This window comes from Mchenga conophoros, linkage group LG13 (genome assembly GCF_057382185.1).
Source record: "Mchenga conophoros isolate Kocher_MC1m ecotype Shallow Benthic linkage group LG13, M_conophoros_male_GT1.1, whole genome shotgun sequence".
Lineage (NCBI taxonomy): Eukaryota > Metazoa > Chordata > Actinopteri > Cichliformes > Cichlidae > Mchenga > Mchenga conophoros.
In genome coordinates, this window is record NC_140538.1 from 8,786,185 (window position 1) to 8,810,887 (window position 24,703).

The following is a 24,703-nucleotide window of genomic DNA, read 5'->3' on the forward strand; positions in this document are numbered from 1 at the left end:
TATAATGCCCTAAAGTGCTTGAATTATTCCTCGGCGATTGTGTTCCATATTGACACGGTAGCTTCACACAGTTGCTGCAGATTCACCTACTGAATCTCCTTGATATGCACCTGCTGTTTCACCACTTGCCAAATGTGCAATACTGGATTGAGAGCTGGTGAGTGTGAAGACCAGATAAGCATACCAAACTTAATTTCACATTAAAAAAAATAGTCTGAGGTGATTTTACCTTTGTGACATGGTACATTATCATGCTGGAAGCAGCAAGATGTCAAAAGATGGGTACACTGTAGTCATAAAGGGATGGACATGGTCAGCAGTAATACTCAGGTAGAGTGTGGTGTTTAAATAAGGCTTAGTGGTCCTACGGAGCCCAAGGTATCCCAAGAAAATACCCCCTCACATTTACACCACCAATAGTCTGAACCACTTATACAAGACAGAATGGGTCTATGATTTCATGTTGTTTATGCAAAATTCTTCTTTTTGACAATGTGCTTGTTTCTAGATTGTCTTATCCTTGTATTTATCCCCAAACGCCTTAATAAATCACCTATAAACATGACACAAACAACAGCAATATGTTTTGTGCGAGTATGCACATAATGTGATTCTGCAGTATGGTTTCCTTTGTGTCAGCCATTTTCTTCTGTACTATACTTTTTTCGGAGGATGTGCATGGATTCTTTGTTTGTTCCTAATTCCATTCCATTTTTTAAAAATGTATACAGCGCCAATTCACGACAACATTCACCTCAAGGTCTATTATATTGTAAGGTAAAGACCCTACAGTTTTAGAAAGAAACACCAATAATAACACAAACTTCTATGACGAAGCACTTAGTGACAGTGGGAAAAACACACTGAAAGTGAAAAGAGAAGATTGGAGAAGAAATGCTCCGTCCATTAAGCAAAGCCCCCCCGCTCCCCACCAGCAACATAAGCTTATTGCTGCGTAACAAAGTTTTATTCCTAATCTTAAACATAGCACAGAATGAGTGTGCCACGCAAAAAGATTTTTCATTTTAATGTCTACAATGTAAACAGTCAACACTATCACAAAAAAGGTCAGAACAATACTGAATATAAACTTCACCACAGAAAAATTTTAACATCACATTTGACACCAATTTCTTGCATAGGTAAGTAAAGTATTTAATTGAAAATAGTTGTCATTTCTACAAAGTACACACAGTAACGTAAAAACATTTCACATGGTCCACTCACTGTACAAAAATACATTTTTTAAAATATCATATATTTACCACATTAAATAGAACAAAATGGTCCAAATATTCCAAATAAATTATTTGTCTTTATGCACAAATATCCGTGGCAAGGACCACTGTTAGAGGTAGAGCAAATAAACATACACTAGACAGGGGCACAACTTCACCCAAATCCAAAACTCCTATTTGCCACACTGTATTACACAAATGATAAAACACAGTGATCCACAACACTACCCTGAGGGTTTCATTCCAAAATTGGGACTATTTTAAAAATCACTCGAAGTGTGACAGCAAAGTTTCGATAATTTCATGGTTGCTGACTCACAAGACTCACAAGTGCAATCCATTGCAAAATGATATGGGCTGAAAACATTTATCAAACAAGACAGTTATGATTTTGGGTAACAACAACTAACCAAAGTTTGCATAGAAGCAGTCAATAATGACTTAAAATGGCAACAGCACCAACAAAACAGCTGTTTGGATAATAAGAACAGCCTTCAGCCTTGGCACAGCATAAATGAAGCTGAATTCAATTGAACCGAACTGAATTCTAAATTTATATTACAGTGACAGAAACAGTTGTTTTGATTCTTGTATAAATTACTGCACTTGTTAAATCAGACAGAGAATGATGTAATTCATTTTTAGGCATGTCTGAAGAATTTCTTTAACCACACTAGAATGCTCTGTGTTTCCTTTTGTGGAAAGTTTCGATTTTGAAATGAAACTCTCTGTAGACGTTCAGTAGCTTCAAAGTACATGCACGTCTGTACAAGCACCATATGTAAACAGATACTGTAACTAAACACACAGGCACTCTCACACACATACACCAATGTACATACATGTAACTCTTGTCACACTTGGGGTTTACCAGATGTCACAAAAAAACTGCATGTGAAAAAAAATATTTGCCTCATAAAACTTCATTTAATTTTAGCCTCAATAAATGCGAAAAGACTGGAAACATCACTGCATTTTATATTTCAAACCATTAGAAATGAATTAGCAGGAGCCTGAACACATTCTTGAGGGCATAATGGAGGGAAATCCTGCATTTTCTCTTCAAATACCTTTAGTTTTTCCGATATTGGCAGATTGCAGACAGACAGAAAACAGAGTAAAACCACAGAATTGTCTTCATTTCAAAACAACATGCAGATGATTTAAAAAATCTTTCAGACCATCACACAAACATCTCCTTGTTGACCCACATGAGCGTACGCGTGTCGTTGGGTTTGCATTCGTATTCAATGCTGTTGAAGCTGTTTCCCCACTGGCAGTGATCCCTCTTGTTGTAGTTGTAGTACTTCACCTGCCACACCGTTTCAAACATTCCCGCCTCTGTGAACTGAAGCAGAAGCAGATGTACCACTGTGTGCATACACTGGCGCACACAATGATGTAGAGCACATGCAGTGTGGTAGACTGGAACATGCATGGGTACTCTCTCTATAAAGGCACAGACTCCTGTTGCATCATGTGTAAAATCATTTGAAGATGCAGTGAAAAGGGAGCATACTGACAGCACAGATGGATGCACACACAGGCACACGCACACGCACACACACACACACACACACACTTCCAAACACACACACCAGATCATCCCATAGGCCTCAGCGTGTGAACTCAACAGATGGGTCACACATATAAATGTATGTAGACACAAATAACACAGTATTTCATAATGTATTTATATTTCATTTTACTGCCAGAAAACCAGAAACTTTAAATTTATTAATATATATTAATGTATTTTGATGTAAAATCTTAGCATTAGGTGTTCTCATTGCCATAAAAATCTATGTAGTGCTGCTTGCTGAAAGAAAAATGTACCATCTTCAATGATGTCACACTTTCTAAAATGGAACTTGAGCAAGGAAAGCGGAGGATGCTGGAGAAGCTGCGATTAAAGATACAAAGTGAATCTTCAGGGAAGTGTTTTTATCCATGGTGCATGAAAAGCTGTGACTGAGTGGGCAGTGCATGTGATAAAATATATACATGGGGTGCTGACGGTTCTTTAAGTTATCACTTTAACCTGTTAAGTTAAACTGTCTTAACTTGGCAAAGGCTAAGGCCGATTAACTTCTTATTTGCCAGCATAAAAACTATTTGTTTGACAGCACTCACTGGATATTCAAAACAATGGGATAGTCCATGGAGCTCACTGAAGTCTAAGAAAGAAGGTCTTCTTGAGATTTGCGATTCCATTTGAGAGTCCAAGATCACTTGTTGAAACAATTCTATATATTAAAACTTAGTTGGATTTGTCACTACTTTGCCAATACCCAAAACTGTCACCCTGAGATGAGAGGAAGTTGACTGAGATGTTCAGGAACTACTACCAAGGCTCAAGCCTGCCATGAACTGCAAACTGCTGGAAAACCAGCATCACTGTTCACAGTGAAAAGTTTTATGTCACTGTGGAGCGAGAGGGTACAGACCTGCCCCTTGAAATTTAATTGAAAATCCAACACCTTCAGCCTATATGGACAAGCGGATTGCCTTCTGGAAAAAAGTTTTTGATAGGACAAAATAAAGATTGAGCTACTTTGGCCGCAGTGAGAAGAGGTATGTTCTGAGGAATAAAGATGAGGATTTCAAACCTAAGAACACTGTAGCAACCGTCAAACACAGTGGTGGTAACATCATGATCTGGGGGCCGTTTGCTGCCATTATTACTGGTACATTGCACAAAATTGATGGAATAAAGAAGGAGGAGACCTGCTTCCAAATTCTTCAACCTTGCCTCAAATCAACAGCTAGATGGTTGAAACTTAGACAGAGTTGGGTGTTCCAGCAGGACAATAACTGGAAACACACATCAAAGCTCAGTCCATGTCAGCAAACAAACCAGTTTAAATGAACTCTACCAACTCTGTCACAAACAGTGGTCAAATATCCAGCCATAATAATGCCAGGATCTTGTTTATGGCTACCAAAATTGAGATAGATCTTGGTGGAGAGTGGCCGAGCTAAGATCTTGTGGGACTTCCAGATACAGACGTACAAAATGGTGGTGGCAAACCAACCAGACATAGTGGTGGTAGACAAGCAGAAAGCAGAAGAAGATGGCCATAGTGATAGGTGTAGCGATACAGAATAACAGCAACATCAGGAAGAAGGAACACAAGAAACTTGAGAAGTACCAAGGGCTCAGAGAAGAGCTCGAGAAGATGTGGAGGGTGAAGGTAACAGTGGTCCTAGTGGTAATCGGAGCACTAGGTGCAGTGACTCCCAAGCTAGGTGAGTGGCTCCAGCAGATCCCAGGAACAACATCCAAGATCTCTGTCCAGAAGAGCGCAGTAAGGAACAGCTAAGATACTGCGCAGTACCCTCAAGCTCCCAGGCCTCTGGTAGAGGACACAAGAGAAGAATTTACATATATACTTTTGACTCTGTGTGGATTACAGAAAATATAAATAAATTCAAACTTATAATAATAATAATAATACATTTTATTTGAAAGCGCCTTTCAGAACACTTAAGGACACTGTACACAGCACAACACATAAAACAAATTTAAAATAGCAGAGTAGAAAGGTTATGTGGGATAAGCAAATTTGAACAAGTGAGTTTTGAGTCTAGACTTAAAGAGAGAAGAAAGTGATATTTCCTTAATCAGGAAGTAGGGAATTCCAGAGTCGAGGAGCAGACCAACTGAAAGCCCTGCTCCTCATGGTGGAAAGATGGGCAAGACGGGGAGAGGGGACAGAGAGAGAAAGAGAAGAAGAAGATCTGAGACACCGAGATGGGATGGTGATCTGAACCAAATCAGAGAGATATGGAAGGGAGAGATGATGAATTGCCTTAAGCGTATACAAAAGTATTTTGAAATTGATGCGATATTTGACCAGGAGCCAATGAAGCTGCTGCAGGACAAGAGTGATGTGATGGATAGAAGGGGTCCTGGTGATAATATGGGCAGCAGAGTTCTGGATGCGTTGGAGCTTGTGGATGGATTTTAGAGTAAGACCGAAAAGAAGTAAATTACAGTAATCGATGGCTATTAACAAGAATGGCAGTGGCATGTGGAGTGAGAAAAGGACAGAGATGATTAAACTTGTGCATCTAATTGTTGTTTTTTTGAAGTCATTAAAGACATATGCTTTACAATCAATCCACCCTGGAAAAAGTAATTAAAAGTTCAAAATTAACATGACATTCATGACCATGATGAATATATATAGCCTTCTGATCACAACAGTAATATTACACAAATACTGAGATATGATATAAATATATAATATATAAGTTGTGAATATGCTTAAATGTAGGTGTAAATATAAAGGTAGTCTTAGGTACTCCTACGCTCATAAAATACTGTATCAGGCTATCACAAATCAATGGACCGGTGATGCAGCTGTGCCACACATCATTAAAATCACTTTAACATAATGTTTCTTTTTGATTAAATGCCTCAACTCCTCACATGTCGTGTTTCTCCCTCAGGCATAAGAGGACCTAAGACTTGAGAACGCAAGGAAAGGAATCAAGGACATACCAGCTGAGACTCACTGTATATCATGAGGTTGCTTTCCCTCCATTGTGATTGTCTTTCCTTCTTTAATTAGTCTTGTCTATTCAATTACTCTCTGCACACCCACACACCCACACACACATGAATATGTATGTCCTGTGTAAATTGTCAGTCCATCTGTATTCTTGGATTCCTGATTTCTCCGTTTGGCTTATTGTGAGTTTGAATCAGCTTAGCATTAAACTGGGATTTTGGTGTATTCCTGCCTCATGTGTCCTTCATCTGGGTCCTCATTTGCATAAAACATAGTAGAAAGTTTGACAGAATTACTTCTATTAGTTCAGTGTTAAGTTCCAATCTTAATCCAAGTGTATTAACAAACTCTGTTAACACACAACTGACCGCAGTCACTGTTAACCTTTTTGGGTTTATTTCTTAGCCACCTGTGTTAGAACATTAGAGACATTTCTGGGTTTCGCAAAGCTGATTAAGAATAAAACATCACCATGGGCTCCAGGAAATTCAATACTTGATATTTTTACTGTTCACTGGAAGACAGAGCAGAGTTGAAACCCTAAATAGGTTATATTTCCACCCTCGAAACATTCATCATCTACCTGGTAACCTTGGATAAAAAAAATGAGGCTATCAAGATACTCTGTAACCATAGAAACACTGCCAGAACCAGAACCATGACAACATAAACAGGCATGGTAAGACCATCACTTGACATTAATCTCAGGATTATAAGAACATTATGAAACACAGATATAGATGAGGTGAAGTGGCTGAACACAGATGAGATCACTTGGTGATTAAAGGGCTGGTGAAGACCAAATCTTTCTATCAGCAGGTTTTGATTTTAATCTGTCTCCATCCCATTTATTCCTATTTTCAGTAAAAATGTGTGCCACAGTTATTATTATGTTGAAGTAATTGTAAGATATGACACAACAAAGCTGGTGGAGGATCTAGAGATATATTAAGAAGACCAGGTAAGTAGTCTAAATGCATCCAGATTAAGAATAAATAGATGATCTGGTTATTTCTGGAGCCAAAAAGGGCCTTGGTTGCTACAATGAAAAACACAAAACACTACCATGTTTAACGTCTTAAAATGAGTGGAACTGTAAACATGACTTGCAAAACTGATAAAAAGTCAATCAAGAGAACCAAAATCCAAATTGAAGATACATGAATGATAAAACCATCGTTAAAGAATTAGAATTTTTTTTAAAGAGCTTACTGGGAACAGGGAAGCTCTTCATCAGGTTTCTTTACCAGCTCATATCAAAACATAATTCCTAAACACACGAGAACAGTTCTTCCACCTCTGTGCTGTGCACAGTGTATCCATACCTGTATGCTGACCTGAACTGGTTGCCTCTCTCCACTTTTGGTATGTGCCACACCTTCTGTCTCGTACAGGCCAGTATAGACCACAGACTGTGGGTCTTTAGACTGCTGCTCCAGGGGGAAGGTCACCCCACCCACGCTCATTGACCTGCATTGACCAGATCACACAGCAAAAATAGAATCATCACAAAACAGCAAAGGTATGAAATGCATGAATGAAAATAGTTTTACACAAAGAGGGAGGGAGAGAGAAAATCAGAGGAAGAGGAAGAGAGAGAGAGAGAGAGAGAGAGAGAGAGAGCCTTGTGTTGACAAATCAGTTGGTGAAATAGGGCTACAGCTGGGCTTCACTGGCTTGCCCCACATTCAGTTCAACACCACCTATGCATCACTGCGTGTGTGACCTAGTTTTATATTGGAGTGCTCCTTCAGTGATGTTTTTACATCCTGGTAGTTAAATATCCGACGCTAATCCTTATTGGGAGATGCGAGTACGACAACTCACATTACATAATCATGAATTGTAGGCAAATCCCAGGAGGGCGGTGCCACAAAGCCCAAACACTGGAGTCCTAATCTGCGGGGGATTTGACGTGCAGCCAGTTGGGGTTTATGCTGCCTTTATGTGCTCCACGTAAAATCCAACTTTTGAACGTTGAACTTGGAAACAGTCTCTTTACCCCGTTGAGCGCTCCAGCAAGGCTTGCTTCTAATTCAGTTATTATTATTATTATTATTATTATTATTATTATTATTATTATTATTATTATTATTATTATTGAAAGCTACTTAAAAGAGGATGTGTTAAAAGGGGTGTGTTGTTTTAGGCTCTCTGTATTTTAGGCTTGAAAATCAAAATCAAGCCTAAAATACAGAGACCATCAGAACATCGTTGTAATCGACTGCAGGTTTAAAATCTGCACTTGCCTTCTCTTCAGCATATCTGCTAAAGTCAGTGGTATCAGTGCGTCTGCCTTATCCTTGGTCAGTTACAACAAAGACATGTATCTAATTACTCTCAGTGCAGATGAAGCAGAAAAGCAGTGGTGCTGTAGTGCAGGCTATTTCGCTTTAAATGGGAAATACATTAAATCAGAAACAAACAATACGACAAAGAAGTCCCAATATTTAGTAAATTCAGGGAGGATTAATAAAATATTCGTAAAACAACGTCATACAACCCCACAGGTCGCTATAGAAATAATTATTTAAAGGGAAAATATCATCAAAAATAGCAAATCAGACAGAAGGAAAAATCTTCATTATTTGAAAGGCTTTCTGAGCTTTTATCGCCATCCTCCAATAACGTTTATCTGAATGCCTGAAAATATGTCAGCGACGCTCTTTGATAAATGAAATGATCTTTGCGTTTCCAAAAATAGAATATAGATTTAGAATATGGTGATCTGGACGTGATATTTGCCTCCCTGGATTAATAGGTTTCCTAGCAGTTTGGTTGGGTTATGACCTGGTCAGGAAAATCCACATGGGCTACCTACGTGGCCTCGACCGCTCCTGGTTTAACAACCACCTCGATTTTGTACTTCGACCCGGTCAGAAGCTTGATGGTTCGGGTCTGTCCGAACCGGGTCCCGTCGGATTTGAAGTACACGGCTGTGTTGTTAGGAAGCATCTTCAGTGAAATCCCAATTTTCACGATCTGCGGAACGTTGGCCATGTTTCCATATAGCTAGTGTATCTCAGGAGGACCGCGGGGTGTGGGAGGGATCGTCGATCAGTTCGTGGAAACTGAGAAATGCCGTGTGGTGAATCCCAGAGAGCACCGCGCAGCACGGGGAATTGCGCTGCGTAATCCCGTCCAACCTCCAGAATATAAACCTAATCCCAACCGTTGCACTGTCTCTCTCCCCCTCTCTCTCTATACACACTCTATCACCGACTATAGCCACCATCCTCTCGATCGCTCTCTCACCTATCGTCACTGTTTGCTTGCAACACAACCAATGCTGCTAGTATAATAGGTCATCTATTCTCTCTCTTTATATCTATGTATATCTACGTTGTCATCGACCAATGTAAAATTTGTGTCTCGCTGTCCTTGGTCCTGAAGTCGTGCCAGTTAAGACAGCGGAGCACTTAAAGTGATCCTCAAAGGACCGATTAATCCTTGAATACTCTTAACACCGCGCACAGCTCTCCTTGGGTTAGGCGTCGAAAGTGACACATCGTCACAAAAACCCTTAAAATGAAGCAGTTTGAATTTTAACCCCCAAATGCACGAAGAAACAAACCTGGTCTCAAATTCTGTTCACAGAGCCGAATGACTGAAATTAGTCAGTGTACAGTAAACAGCATTAGTCTAGCTGGCAGTAGTTTCGAATCTATTTATTGAAAAGAGAAGTGTTATCTATATACACTAGAAAACCCCAATTTTTTCAGGTTTTTATTGAAAATTATGCAGTTTAATGTCTCATTGAGCTCTGAAATGAAAGCATAGTACAAATAAGCAATAAGAGTTAAAAAAGAAATCATGGAATCAATTTAGAAACCAAACTTTATTCTAAACCTTTGACTCAAGTAGCCACCTTTGGCAGATATAACAGCTGAACACCCCGGTGGCACATTACAATAAAAATCGAAAGCTCTTCTCATATCTGTTGCAGAGATTACCATAAATGTGGGGCACATGTAGGTTGCTTTGCTTTCACTCTTCTTTCCAGTTCGTCCCAAGACCAGCTCGATGGGAGAGACTATGCTGGCCACTCCATACTTTCAAGCTTACTGTCTTGTTCTTTTTTCCTAAGTAAGTTTCTGGCATAGCTTGGACTTATGTTGTGGATCATTATCTTGCTGTAGGATGAACCCCTGACCAACTAGGGGCCGACCAGAGAGTGTTGCATGCCGCTGCAGAATGCTGTGGTAGCTGTTTTGGTTCAGGGTGCCTCTCACGCTGTACAAGTCATTGACCCTGGATCCAATAAAACAGCCCCAGACCATCACACTTCCTCCTGCATGTTTGACAGTTGATGCCACACACTGTGGAACCATCCTGTCGCCTACTCAATGGTGTACAAAGATCCTGTGTGATGAACTGAAGATTTCAAATTTTGTTTCATCAGTCCATAATACCTTCTTCCAGTCTTTCATGGCCCAGACAAGCCTCTTTGTCTTATTCTGGCATCTTAGGAATGGCTTTCTTGCTGCAACTCATCCTGTCAAACCTGCAGCTCGAAGTCTTCTCTGTAGTTAAAACTGAGACTTGCTTATTACGACCACTATTAAGCTATGCTTGAAGCTGTTGAGCCCCCTATCACGCAAGCTGTTAACTCCTAGAAACTTGTCCCCTGATTCAGTTGTGGCTTTGGGTCTGCCAGACCTCTTCCTGTCAGAGTTTGCCCCATTTTCTGAGTGCCTTTTGATGGTGAAGGAAACTGTACTCACTGACGCCTTGAGATTCTTTGCAATTTCTCTGTAGGACTGACCTACATTTTTAAATGTTATGATGTTTTGTCTCTCTTCCATTGTTGATTGTCTTTTTCTCGCCATTTTGGTAGCAACACACAACTTTCTGCAGTACAATACTGTTCAGCTGATGCTCACGAGGCTATGGTACCACAGTATGTTCCAACACTGCTTTTATGCAGACAGAGGCGCTTGTAAGTAATCCAGAAAAGTTGGAACACCTGTAGGAATTAGTAGACCAGCTTTTAAGGCTTGATCAACGTCTATTGCTGCAGAACAGCTTTAAATTGTTAACCCATTATGTGTCCCCCGAAAAAGGCCTTTTTTGTATAATTCTGAAAATGTACATTATTTTTCACTTTTGGGTAAACTTACCCTTTTTTTAACCTTTGCCAGTTCACCACTTACCTTTGTACCATTTCAAGCTATCCATTCATGGGTTTTTACGACTGGAATTGCAATAAATAACTGGAAAAATTTAGGTGTTCTAAAACGTTTGACCTGTAGTGTATATTCATAAAAAAATTGAACATGAAATTACATTTTCCTCTTTTTAAATCATTCCTCCAGCCATGATTTATATCAAAAAATAAATATGAATAAAACACTTTAACTGATAGGGATAAACCAGAGAGAAAGAAAGAAAGAAAATGTCTTCATGTATGCTCAATCAAATCAATCAAAAGTCAAAACCACGATAAAATGGAAATATTCATGAGAAAATTCAAGAACGTCTAGATCAGGGGTAGGCAATTCCAGGCCTCGAGTGCCGGTGTCCTGCAGGTTTTAGATCGCACGCTGGGTTAACACACCTGAATTAAATGATTAGTTCATTACCAGGCCTCTGGAGAACTTCAAGAAATGCTGAGGAGTCATTTAGCCCTTTAAATAAGCTGTGATGGATAATGGACACATCTAAAACCTCCAGGACACCGGCACTCGAGGCCTGGAGTTGCCTACCCCTGGTCTAGATAGACGCTGTGGCGCAGGCCATGAAGTGGGTAACCCCCGTACGTCCTATGATTGACCACTAGAGGTCAGGCTTGGATTGGAACTGGAACAAGCCATGTACGCGAATAATAACTGTATTGTTTTTCTAGCTAACGTGGTGGAAACTGATGGCCATCACTTCTACAACTATTACTAATACAAAAGCTGTTAAGTTGGGCCTGAAAATACTTAGTTGTAATTAAATACAAAAGAAGTTAGTGAAAAGTGATCAGATAGAAGGTTTAGAGTAAAAAACCATTCAGCTTCAGGGCTACCGAAGTGGAGTTGTTTAAGTTATTATGGCAAGCAAGCAATTAAATAAATAATTAATTACAGCTCTTAAATTCAAGCCTAATTCATGTTTTTTTTTCGAGAACACATCGTGTACATTTAACTGGATGTATCCAGTAAAGGTGGAAAATAAGGCAGTAGTTCTCCACGGGTCACGTGATCGGTCAGTAGGGAAGAGCGTGACGCAGCTGTTACCAGCAAAGCATATTCTGTTTTGGGCGGAAATAGTTTTGGACCGAGCGGACCATCTTGTCTACAGCTGCTGAGTCCAGTTCTGTTTACTGTAAACTCTGTTTCTCCTAGTATGTAATAATGTTAATGTGCTGTTCATTCTCCTTTAAGTGTAAGCAGTCATTCAAGTTTTATTTAGGCATATGTGTGTAGGTTAATCCTTGTACACTCTTTAGTATTTCCCTTTACAGGCTACTACTTCATAGTTAACTTCCTCTGAAAGTCTTACCCCCAGAGGGACTTTCTTTCTTTGTAGAAGCGTTTCAAAGAAATTATGTTATTAGCTGTAGATAAGGTATCTTTATTTTGCTATTTGATGCATTTTCTTACATAAACCAAGCACAGTGATCACTCTTTGGGGGGTTATTGGGCAGTTTCATCACCTGCGTAAAATCTGCGTCATCGGTGCATATATATCTCTCTTGACGTTTCTTCGGTTAACATTTATCACCCAGATTGAAAATCTGCTATCGTTCAAGTCCAGATTTACGACATCTAATAATCTCGTGGCGCGGGTGGTGCTGCGCCCTTCCCGTCTGATGCGTAAAAGAGCACCATGACTAGCAGAGCACCGGCAGGCTTCACACACTTTGCCAGAAAGAGCCAAACCGGCGTGAGAGTGAGTTGAGTAACAAAGAGAGTGTGGGAGAACCCTCCCCCCCGTCAAATGTATCGATGGATCCACACCTTCATAACCCAACTCTTCTTCAGCTTCGCGCAGATGGCCAAAGTGTCCAAGACAGACCGTGAAACTGTTCAGCCAATAGATTAGTTATTTAACTCTTCATCCACTGCTTTGTTGTACTTAGTGTGTAGTGAAAGTCAAAGTAGCCACACACCCTCTGGCCCAAAAGCACTTGGCCACACGTGAATGCCTGCCGGTCTCCCAGCGCACTCCACGCTTGCGCTAGTTATGCCATGCCGCGAAGTCATACCGGCGACGAAAGCGGCGGCAGCGGGATCTGGCTAAAGACCTCGACTGGACGTCGGGGGCAGGACTACCCACTAAAAGATGTGGAGTGCGGACGGCAGACTATGAATAACGTTGTGGGTGTCGGGGACGGTCTCCTGTCTCCAGCCGCGGCAGGTGCGGTGGGAGCGGAGAGGAAACAGGGCGCCCGCCTGAGTCTGCTGGGGAAGCCGCTGACCTACAGCGCGCAGAGCAACCGCAGAAACGCACGCTACCGGCGGCTCCAGAATTACCTCTACAACGTTTTGGAAAGACCGAGGGAATGGGCTTTTGTTTACCACGCTTTTGTGTGAGTACTTATGCTTGTGCAGCACAGAACTAAACACTACAAGTCGTTTAGAATCTCATGTTTATGCTTTCCGATTGAATAGGAGTTCCCCACCTCTGAAAGCTGAATCAGTAAAATATTTTGTTAGGCAGGGATAAAAGTGAACACACAAGATATCAAAATTTGTATTGATTTTTCTGCTGATGATAATGATCAGTTTGGGTCATGATACATTTATATATCACTCTCTGTGGTTTCTTCTTCTCTATGGAAGATGTTTGCATCTTCCTCTAAACATCCAACATGTCAAAAAATCATGTAAACACTTTTTGATTTAACCTTATTTATCTTGAAGGTCTTATGCCAGTCGTTGATACATTTAAATGGAATGAATATGTTACTTTTTGAATGTGACCACCTGTTGCTCCAGGTGTGCAGAAAAGACTAAGAACACAAAGCTGAAAAGGTTAGAATATAACAAGCATGTGTGCTAGTGTTCAGAAAAAGCAGACACAGTGCAATGCTACTATCCTCCAGGACATTATTGGTAGCTCCAGCAGTTTTTGAGCTCTTTAAGATGATCAGCAGACTGTCAGCTGAAAATGGAAAAATGTAATAACTGCTGCTCCCTTGCATGATCTTGGTTCTTTCATCACTTCTTTCTACAGAGAGTGGCACTGGGAAAAGCCCTGAAGGGACAATTTTAAAGCTGACATGTTGCAGTTCTTAAATTCAAACCAGTCCTCTACTGACCACAGCTTGTTTTTTCTTCCTTTTTGGTTATTTTTCTGGTGTGAAAATGCTTCATGATCAAAATTTCTGATTAAAAAAAAATAGCATCCAGCTTCCTCTTTCTTCATGCAGTTTCCATTAGCCATGGATTATTGCTAACATTCAAGCAAAGCTTTTCTTGCTCATAGCTGTCAAGATCTAGCTAAACTATCACAATTTGTTGTTCTATTGCTCTTACGAATCCTAGGATGTTTATCAACATGACACACACGTACTGTAAACTGTATCTATTATCCACATCCAACAGTTGTGGTCATATTTTTAGAGAAAGCTTTTTGAGCACTCATATACAGTGACAACCCTCAAAAATTCGTCTCTGCTTTTCCCTTTTTGGTGTGCAGATCACCTGTCAGTAGAAGTGTGTAGGTGGTGTTGGTGCACTGATTAAGCAAGGGTTTCTGGAAGTAGCTCTTATTTCACTGTCTGCTGTGGTGGCTTTTGATTCTCTCTGTTAAACACAGGCTATGCAGTAAACCTATGCAACTCGTTCACACACATACCAGTGTCAGCATGGTTATGGGTACAGATTAAAACACTGGATCCATTCCTTGTGCCAGTCAAGTCCCGTGTGAAGAGAAGGAAGAGGAGCTGTCAGAGGAGGGGCTCCACAGCCGGATGCTGACGTTTTATTTGCACAGGCAGGACAGCTGAGGTCGCAGGGGTTAAGTTGTTACATCTACTCACGACTGCAGCCTCCCACACTTTAGTAGTTTTGGATCAGCTGCACGTATGAAATGATTTAAAAGCCTCAAACAATTTGCTTAAGTGAGATGAAGAGAGCTTTGGAAAAAAAATACTCCTCCGTGTCAGAAAACATGTGTTTTAATGTCCAGTGGTGGAGAAAGAAAACAGAAACCTAACAAAGCAAAAGACAGGGGCAAAAGTAGGTTAAATTACAGATTTAATTTACTTATTGTAAAAAAAAAGCAGGTGTAAAAAGAGGTAGATGCATTAGAATACTGCAAATTTTTGTCGTGAAGAGTCAAAATAAATGTATGGTTCCTGATTAGAATAGCGTTTCGTTGATTTAGAGGTAGGCCTGATGATTTTGAAATAATGGAAGTACTTTTGTGCAAATTGAATTTCTAGCCACAAAAAATTGCACTTATTCTTCACGGTTTCCGTTAGTGTATTGGAAGCGCAGCAGTCTATCAGGCCTAAGTTTACCCCCCACTGGGTCTGTGCATTGGTGATTAAAAAAAACAAATATATATATATATATAAATATATATATATATATAAAGCTGCAGGCAAGCACACAGACATTTTAGCTAGACAGACAACAGCATCAGGCAATACAGCAACAAAATGAGTAGAAATGTGCATGAGTTCGGTGATCTTAAAAGTGTCTTACTGTACAACGCCCATCTGAATGTCAGATTCTCTAATTGCCGCCACCACTTCTGGTGTTAGTCAGTTTTTAGATCTCTTCTCATGTGTAGTTTGTCCGGGGTCATTAACTTGTTGCTCTGTTACCCAAGAAACCTTTGAAGCCTTTGAGCAACACATACATAAACTTAAGTCACTGATCTAAAAAAAAAAAATCTGAATTAATGAATCTTCACGCGTAACTGAAGTTAAATTTTGAAGTCTGGTTTTAATTGAATATAGCAAATCACCTCTTCTATTGCAAACTCTTCAAATGCGGATAGTTTTGATCCATCTAGACCACAAATGAAAGCTAGTGTGTAAATGCAGCATCTCGCTGCAACTTGTCCACAGTGTGATGTAGATGTATGGCTTCACAAACTTAGAATCGCATGGCTTCACACATGTGTTACTCACAAACACATTCACACGTGGTAAGTGATGAACCAACACACAAACAGCACAAAGCGCATGATTTATAAAAGAAAAGTTCCTTTGATCGTTTAATTAGTAAGCACTTATGTTGAAACAGATGCTGCTGTGTGTGCGTGTGCATGTGTGTGTGTGTGTGTGTGTGTGTGTAGATCCACACCGTACAGATGCGTAGGAAAACAGCTGAATGGTGTGTGTAGGTATTTGAATTATAAGTATGTATACTACACTCCTTAGGAATCCCTGATGTGCTCCTGATATCTGCTGATGGGCTGCAGATATCAAGACACTGATAAGCATCTGGGCTTATTTCTTTCCAAATAATGCTCCCACACTGAAACACTGCTGGCATTAAGATTCAATTTCTTAATGAGATGGCGTGTGTTGGGCTAATCACATTTGCTAAAATGGGTTCCAGCCACAGTCTGCATTTGTGTTCTATACTCAAAAGATGATTCCTTCCTGTGCACGTGTTTTAGTGTGTATGAAAGTAATGTCTTACCTATTTTTTTCAGATCTATTTATTAATTTTTCTTGTGTGAGTTTAAGATGATACAAGCATCCATGTTTTTGTTTTCGTGTCTGAAAACGAGTTGCAGAAACGCTTCAGAGTTTGTGTGAGATTGAATGAGTCACACATGGTGTGAGTGCAACAGCAATTGATTCCAGGGTCATTTTGGTCTGCTGACAGGTAAAATGTCAACATCGCCTGATGATTTGCCAGGTGGATGGACACCTTCTCTAATGACCAACCTCTGTCCCACTTTATCTTTCAACCAGACTGGCTTGTACTGAGTCGCTTATGCGTTAACTGTTGACTTTAACTGGAACTGGGACACTTTTAATGCAATGTAATATTTACTATAATGGACAAAAAAAAATCATTAAATGTTGTATGTGATATACATTGGTCTACCAATGTAAACCTGACTTTAATATTATTGTTTCTCCTGTGTCGCCAAAAAAGCTTGATCTTTTCTTGAGGCAGCATGAGACACCCCACCATTTGCAGACATATCCTATAGGCACTGGGTAGGGTGTAGCGATTACATGGCTTGGACTTGGGGATGTTTGATCACCTTTGGATGTGGGGAATTTGGAAGTCAAAACCATCCGTGGGGTCTTTGTCATGTTTGCGATCAGTTTCTGGGATGTTTTTGATACACAGTGGAGTACATTGTCCAGCTGGAGGAAGCTGTTGCTGCAAGGCGGTGCAATTTCTGTTCCTTCCTTCCTTCCTTCCTTCCTTCCTTCCTTCCTTCCTTCCTTCCTTCCTTCCTTCCTTCCATCCATCCATCCATCCATCCATCCATCCATCCATCATAAACCTTGCAGTTTTAGGTTTCTGTTTTGTGTGTGTGGTTTGTAAATTAACTTTTAATGTTATCTGCAGAAGGTTAGTACATATCTCAGCATTTTTGGCTACCTACTTGTGTTAAACCATGACAGAATTATAGCGGCGAGAGTGAAAAGGAAAGTTTACAAGATGGCAGTGAGACCTGCTATAATATATGTTTTGGAGACGGTGGCACAAACAGAACGACATGAGGTGGAGCTGGAAGTGGCAGAGTCGAAGGTTGTAAGATTTACATTGGGACTCACCAGGATGAGTGTATCAGAGGGACAGCTCAAGTTGAGCAGTCTGGAGACAAAGTTAGCAAGGTGGTGTAGAGACAGTTTGGACATGTGAAGAGGAGGTGTAGTGGATATATTTGACAAAGGTTGTTGAATATGGAGCTGCCAGACAGGAGAAAAAGAGGAAGACTTCCGAGGAGGTTGTGTGGATGTAGTGAAGGCAGACATGCCTTTCAGACCTACAGTTAATTTGTCTGCCACCATTTAATGTAGCAAATATGCCTTTGGACTGTTAGAGTAAGCCATATTATGCAGAGAGAACCCATCCAGGCATAACAAAAAGACAGAAAGATTTTCTACTTATCACTGACTTTTTTTGGATGACTTCTTAATCATCTCATGTTGATTTCTGTTTTTTTCCCCTTGTGGTATCAGTGCACTGCCTACTCAGACCTACCATGTCCAAGTTTGGTTGTCAGCACATAGGCAGTGAGTGGAGTGTAGCAGATGCAAAAGAAATACCAGTGTAGTTACTGATTCAACACAATGTCTTATTATGCAACCCAAGGCTGGACAGAGGAATTGTAGTTGCTGGCTATTTATGATGCTAAAAAAATAATTACTTATAAAATAATAAATATCTAGTAACTTAGTGTTCAACATGCATATATTGTGGAATATTGTTCCTCTGTAGAAATTAAGAAGAATTCAACACTTGTCTTTGGGGTGGCTGTAGCTCAAGTGGCAGAGCAGGTCAGCCACTAATCAGAAGGTCGGTGGTTCGATCCCAGGCTGCCTCCTGGCTGCATGCCAAATATCCTTGGGCAAGATACTAACCCCATGTTTGCCTACTGGTGGTGGTCAGAGGGCCCGGTGGCGCCAGTGTCCGGCAGCCTCGCCTCTGTCAGTGCGCCCCAGGGCAGCTGTGGCTACAACGTAGCTTGCCATCGCCAGTGTGTGAATGTGTGTGTGAATGGGTGAATGACTGAATGTAGTGTGAAGCGCTTTGGGGTCCTTAGGGACTAGAAAAGCGCTATACAAATGCAGGCCATTTACCATTTACCATTTGTCTTAGTCTTTGTAATCCTCCTTTAGAAGTACATTGTGGTTAGACCTTAAAGATTTTTGTATTGGAAAAGTCCTTTAGAATCTTTAATACAATAATCATCAAACATGAATTTTATATAATATATGTAATCTCAAACAGTTATTGTACTCAGAGGGTATTTTCTCACTCATGAAACTGCAGGTGCACTGATCAAAAAAAAAATTGCGCTCAGATTTGAAGAACTTAAAAGGAATCCCGAAGAGGCTGCTCTTTGTCTCCTGAGATCATGGTGACATTTGAGACACCTGAGCATATAAAAGGGTCTCTGTGTTTAGGTTCCCTCTTGCTTCCAGGTAGGAAGGAGGTGGTTGGCCAGCACCCAGTGGAAAATGCTGGAAGATGCAAAAGGATCTATTTGATAGGGTGAACAGAAGGAGGGACGTGCGTATGTGGGTGACTGTATAAATACTGTCAGGATGCCATCCGGTGTTTGCATGAGTAGATACAGAGTTGCTACCCTATTAAAGATGTTTGGTGTATGTGTGTGAGCGGGTACTTGGTCATCACTGGGTAATGTAACATATCACAGACACATTGTGTGTCCAGGTCACAAGTTGGCTGTCTGTCTTTCAGGGCCCAATGAAAAGAGGAATGAAGAGGAGGCAAGAGAAGATAACAAACAAACAAACAAACAAACAAACAAACAAACAAAAAACCAACTGTTATCACATAAAGGAAGTGGTGATGTGGGAGGGATTTAAGTTTTGTTTTTTATGCATGAAAACACATATAGGCAGTTTTTTGTCGACTCAGTGTGTTGTAAAAGAAAGGTAACATCTGGCTGTGAAGTGTGATTTCAAAGAGTGAAAAAGAAACAGCACCAGCATCCTGTCTAGACAGTTGGATACTGGCCTTTATGCAAGATTTGCAAACACAGTGAAAGATGGATAGCAAAGAAGTAATAACTTTGTGAAGGTCATGTCAACAACAGATTTACAAATTATTTGAACAATTTTATTCCTCCAAAATTAAGTCAAAGAACATATTTAGGAGTTAGGCCCAAATGGAGCCATAGAAAAGACACCTTTTCACCCGGTGATGTGGTTATCAATTAAATCCTAAGCTTTCTAAAGTAACTAATGCACTGTAACAAACTTTTTCTCCCCTTTTGGCTTTTCTATGCTTCACTGTCTCCTGCTAATATCCGACTTGGAAGTGTATCATACGGACATTTGAGATGAGTGTCGATCTGGTGCAGTCAGTTTTGAAGTAAGTAAATAACAGACAGATTTACTTATATACCACACACTGATTTCCCCTCAAAATGAACAAATTCGATAAAAAAAAGAAACTCTTTAAGCTTCTTAGAGATATATGTCAGTGTTGGACCTATAGTGGTCCACATATAAGTGGTTCCTTCCTCTTCATAACATCTGTTTGAAAAGTTTAATTTTTATTCAGCATCATAAAATCTAGTTGCATAAAATTCAGTGTGTCAGCAGTTAGAGTAACACGTTATAGTTTTATGTTGTTGTGATGTCACTCAGCTACAACAAAGACCTGTTTCCAAGCCATCTTAAAGTTTGATTCACAGGCACTGCAGTATTCATTATTTCATAATAAGATGCCTATCATCTTTTTAATCAACAATCCTCTAACAGCGTATGTGTTAGATAATAGATAAATAGCACCTGACAGTACTATTCCTGAATCCCCAGATTTAACAGTCTAGCTAACTGCTGATATTCGATCCACCTCAATGCATCAGGAATGAGTTGCAATAAAATGTAGGGAGAAATGAGAATAGTTTGTTATTTAAACTGATGATTAATACGCGAAGAATCACTCCTGACACACAATGGATCATCAAAAAAAACCTTTTTCCCCATCGACGCCCACTATTCTGCATGATAACTTGTTTTTGTATTGCTTTTATGGCATTTAATTAACTTATTTATTTGACTCTATTTTGTGTACAGTGATTTGTAACCGGGCGTCGGTGAAAGACACTTTATAAATAAACACATACTTTCTTACACTCTTACTGCACTTGTAACCCAGAGCATTTCACGTCTTCTGACTGCAAAGAGTATGTAATGATTCCCATGACCATCGGTTTATTTACACCCACCACATATTCTCCTCAGTCTTCCTGTGTTAATCACGCTTGCAAATGTGTTTAAAAAAAAAAAGAAAGAAGTGAGCTAATTAGTCTGTGCCAGAGTGGAGAGATTTGATGAATCAGACTTTGATGTTAGTGTCATCAGGGAACAAGTCGTCTACATCAGTCAGAGCTCACTGGTGAGAAGAAGATCAGAAGGGATTGCAGTGATAAATATACTGTGACATTCAAGCAGGTCAGACAGCAAGTGTGTATTTCAGGTGTGTGTATGTGTTTTGAATAGGTTGGGAGAGAAAGACCTGGAGTGAGAAAAAAATTGCATTTCTTTTAAAGTGCATACTTGTATGTCTGAGTTTCATATGTGTGACATGGATATAAAGAAGCAACAGAGTGAATAGGAGGAGAATAGAGTGTGTATGTGTGTGACCATATGAGTAGGAATGCACTATGTGTCGGTTAGTCTTTTTGCGAGAGCGTGTGTGTGTGTGTGTGTGTCCAAATCAATGTATGTCTGCTCGTTAGTCATCCAGCAGTCCTCTCGTACATCAGCGGAGGTGCCACTTTGCAGAGCAGACTGCAGCGCTGATGGATGGAGACAGGCTGAGCTTGTTGGTCCTCTTGCCCACACAGAGTGCACCTCAGTTGGGCACACATTACACCAGCCTCATTCCCCTGTCGCACACAACTCGGACATTACCCTGTCAACTCTTTTAATGAGAACATGGCTCAAAAGCACTCTCACAAATACACAATCATCCATGTTACGCTCATGTGCACACATGCACCTACGTCACTAAAAATGCACCTGTGCCATTAGAATGATTTAGTATGCAAAGTATGTAATATGCATTCTGTATAAAGTTATTATAATTAGATTTAGGAAGTCATTGACCGCCGTGAACTATTACTATTTTTCTATTTTCTTTATTATTTTATTTTATTTTATTATATTTTCTCCTACTGTATCATGCTGCTGAGTGACTGCTGCTCGTCAAACACATTTCATTGCAATGTTGACCCTGTGCTAACTTGCATATGACAAATAAAACTGAAAACTGAAAACTGAACTCCATATGCACATGCATAAACATGGTATTGATCTACTAATTTAACTTTCTGCAAGGACACCTATAAGTGTATTTGCAGAAATTATTGTTTTAATATATGATTGTAATATGAATCTGCATCCCTATCTTTTGGTGGTCTAGAAAGTTTAAAGTTTAGTTTTTCCCTTTCTTATTTCTTAGTTTTTAGTCACCATTGCATGTTTCACATCATCAAAATATATATACATTAGACGAAGAGCAAATACAAAATGCAGTTTTCCAATTATGATTTAAAGTTATCCAAACCTAACCGGCACTATGTGAAAAAGTAAGTGCCCTCTACATCTATCAGTTGGTTGCGCCACCCTTTTGACTGTGGGTGTGACTTTAAAAATAATAAGTGCTGTGTTAGTTTTATATGTAATGGGACACAAACCATCCACAGAACATATTCCTGAAAGTCTTGGCAAATGTGAAACAAGCCTTTGTGTTCTTTTTGGTCAACACTGGTTTCCGCCTTTTACCCAGTGTCCTTCACATTGTTGAATCGTGAACACTGACCTTAACTGAGACAAGTGAGGCCTGCAGTTCTTTACAGGGAGTGCAGAATTATTAGGCAAGTTGTATTTTTGAGGAATAATTTTATTATTGAACAACAACCATGTTCTCAATGAACCCAAAAAACTCATTAATATCAAAGCTGAATTTTTTTGGAAGTCGTTTTTAGTTTGTTTTTAGTTTTAGCTATTTTAGGGGGATATCTGTGTGTGCAGGTGACTATTACTGTGCATAATTATTAGGCAACTTAACAAAAAACAAATCAGTGACACCAATATAACATCTCCACATTCACAAATATACATTTCTGACATTCAAAAACAAAACAAAAACAAATCAGCGACCAATATAGCCACCTTTCTTTGCAAGGACACTCAAAAGCCTGCCATCCATGGATTCTGTCAGTGTTTTGATCTGTTCACCATCAACATTGCATGCAGCAGCAACCACAGCCTCCCAGACACTGTTCAGAGAGGTGTACTGTTTTCCCTCCTTGTAAATCTCACATTTGATGATGGACCACAGGTTCTCAATGGGGTTCAGATCAGGTGAACAAGGTGGCCATGTCATTAGTTTTTCTTCTTTTATACCCTTTCTTGCCAGCCACGCTGTGGAGTACTTGGACGCGTGTGATGGAGCATTGTCCTGCATGAACATCATGTTTTTCTTGAAGGATGCAGACCTCTTCCTGTACCACTGCTTGAAGAAGGTGTCTTCCAGAAACTGGCAGTAGGACTGGGAGTTGAACTTGACTCCATCCTCAACCCGAAAAGGCCCCACAAGCTCATCTTTGATGATACCAGCCCAAACCAGTACTCCACCTCCACCTTGCTGGCGTCTGAGTTGGACTGGAGCTCTCTGCCCTTTACCAATCCAGCCACGGGCCCATCCATCTGGCCCATCAAGACTCACTCTCATTTCATCAGTCCATAAAACCTTAGAAAAACCAGTCTTGAGATATTTCTTGGCCCAGTCTTGACGTTTCAGCTTGTGTGTCTTGTTCAGTGGTGGTCGTCTTTCAGCCTTTCTTACCTTGGCCATGTCTCTGAGTATTGCACACCTTGTGCTTTTGGGCACTCCAGTGATGTTGCAGCTCTGAAATATGGCCAAACTGGTGGCAAGTGGCATCTTGGCAGCTGCACGCTTGACTTTTCTCAGTTCATGGGCAGTTATTTTGCGCCTTGGTTTTTCCACACGCTTCTTGCGACCCTGTTGACTATTTTGAATGAAACGCTTGATTGTTCGATGATCACGCTTTAGAAGCTTTGCAATTTTGAGACTGCTGCATCCCTCTGCAAGATATCTCACTATTTTTTGACTTTTCTGAGCCTGTCAAGTCCTTCTTTTGACCCATTTTGCCAAAGGAAAGGAAGTTGCCTAATAATTATGCACACCTGATATAGGGTGTTGATGTCATTAGACCACACCCCTTCTCATTACAGAGTTGCACATCACCTAATATGCTTAATTGGTAGTAGGCTTTCGAGCCTATACAGCTTGGAGTAAGACAACATGCATGAAGAGGATGATGTGGACAAAATACTCATTTGCCTAATAATTCTGCACTCCCTGTACATGCTGTTCTGGGTTCTTTTGTGACTTCCTGAATAAGTCGTTGATGCACTCTTGGAGTAGTTTTGCTATGCTGGTCTCCACCTGGGAAGGTTCACCACTGTTCAAAGCTTTCTACATTAATAGGTAGAGGCTCTCACTGTGGTTTGCTGGCTCTGTAACCCTTTCCATAGATAGATGTCAATTACTTTGTTTTACAACAGTTTCTTTAGATTGTGCCATAATGTTCTGTTTTTTGAAATCTTTTAGTCTACTTCACTTTGTCAGACAGGTTCTGCTTGAGTGAGGGTCCCTTCACACATGTACTATTCACTTTTCCCCTTCACACACAGGGGGCTCAATGCTTTTCCCCTCAGTGACTCCTTTCTTTGTGCCCCTGAAAGTCAAAACAAGAATTATGAGTTGTGCATAGGAGTATAGCCATGAGGGCCAATGTGTGAATATTTCAGTAGGTTTTCTGCGTATGTCAGGCAGTTCAGTCTTGTCTGTGCACTTTTTATGATCATATATACACATAAAGTATATTGTGGCAAAAACATAAGAGCCAGCTCAAGCCAACACATACTGTGAATAATTTATCAGTGTAGTCATACACATTTTTCAGTGGTGACACACTGATTCAGACAGAACAGTATTAGCTCACCCATATTGGTAAGTTTCCCTCGAGAAAGAATAACAGGTGCCTGCTTCATGTCTTTCTTTGTTTCACGTGGGACTTTGCCATCACAGACAAATAATTAGAATTGGAAGAAAGTGCTGAAAGTTGAAACAGAGACATGGAAGAGTAGAGAAAAAGAAGGAGGGTTTGGCTGAGAAAAGAAAAGGTGAAGAGCAAGCAGGAATTTCACTGAATGACAAGACAGTGATATGTCAATAAAATATCTGCTAGTTAATTGCCCTTGATGGACTTGTTGTACGTAGCTGTACTAATCTGCTTGTA

General features: G+C 40.1%; 2 protein-coding genes across 11 annotated transcripts in view; one reads left to right on the forward strand and one right to left on the reverse strand.

Moving 5' to 3' along the window:
* Positions 1 to 1,130: 1,130 nt before the first annotated feature.
* Positions 1,131 to 9,135, reverse strand: cnrip1b (cannabinoid receptor interacting protein 1b). Of its 5 annotated transcripts, XR_014894798.1 has the most exons (4): positions 8,577 to 9,133; positions 7,081 to 7,225; positions 4,391 to 4,594; positions 2,528 to 2,586 (listed from the first exon to the last, which is right to left on the reverse strand). XR_014894798.1 is itself a non-coding variant. In XM_085296270.1 (3 exons), the coding sequence occupies exons 1-3, from the start codon at positions 8,753 to 8,755 to the stop codon at positions 2,422 to 2,424; spliced, it is 477 nt and encodes a 158-aa protein (XP_085152396.1). In that variant the 5' UTR covers positions 8,756 to 9,128; the 3' UTR covers positions 1,131 to 2,421. The 5 variants fall into 5 exon arrangements, 4 of the variants coding, with proteins under 4 accessions (XP_085152396.1, XP_085152395.1, XP_085152398.1 ...); XM_085296270.1 differs by lacking the exon at positions 4,391 to 4,594 and having other exon boundaries at positions 1,131 to 2,586; positions 7,093 to 7,225; positions 8,577 to 9,128; XM_085296269.1 differs by lacking the exon at positions 4,391 to 4,594 and having other exon boundaries at positions 1,131 to 2,586; positions 8,577 to 9,119.
* A 3,485-nt stretch (positions 9,136 to 12,620) lies between these two features.
* Positions 12,621 to 24,703, forward strand: part of kcnq5a (potassium voltage-gated channel, KQT-like subfamily, member 5a) — a 115,649-nt gene continuing 103,566 nt past the window's right edge. For all 6 annotated transcript variants that reach the window (XM_085296274.1, XM_085296275.1, XM_085296277.1 and 3 more), the window contains exon 1: positions 12,621 to 13,271. In XM_085296274.1, coding sequence (XP_085152400.1) covers positions 12,931 to 13,271 — 341 coding nt within the window. In that variant the 5' untranslated portion in view covers positions 12,621 to 12,930. The remainder of the gene's footprint in view (positions 13,272 to 24,703) is intronic.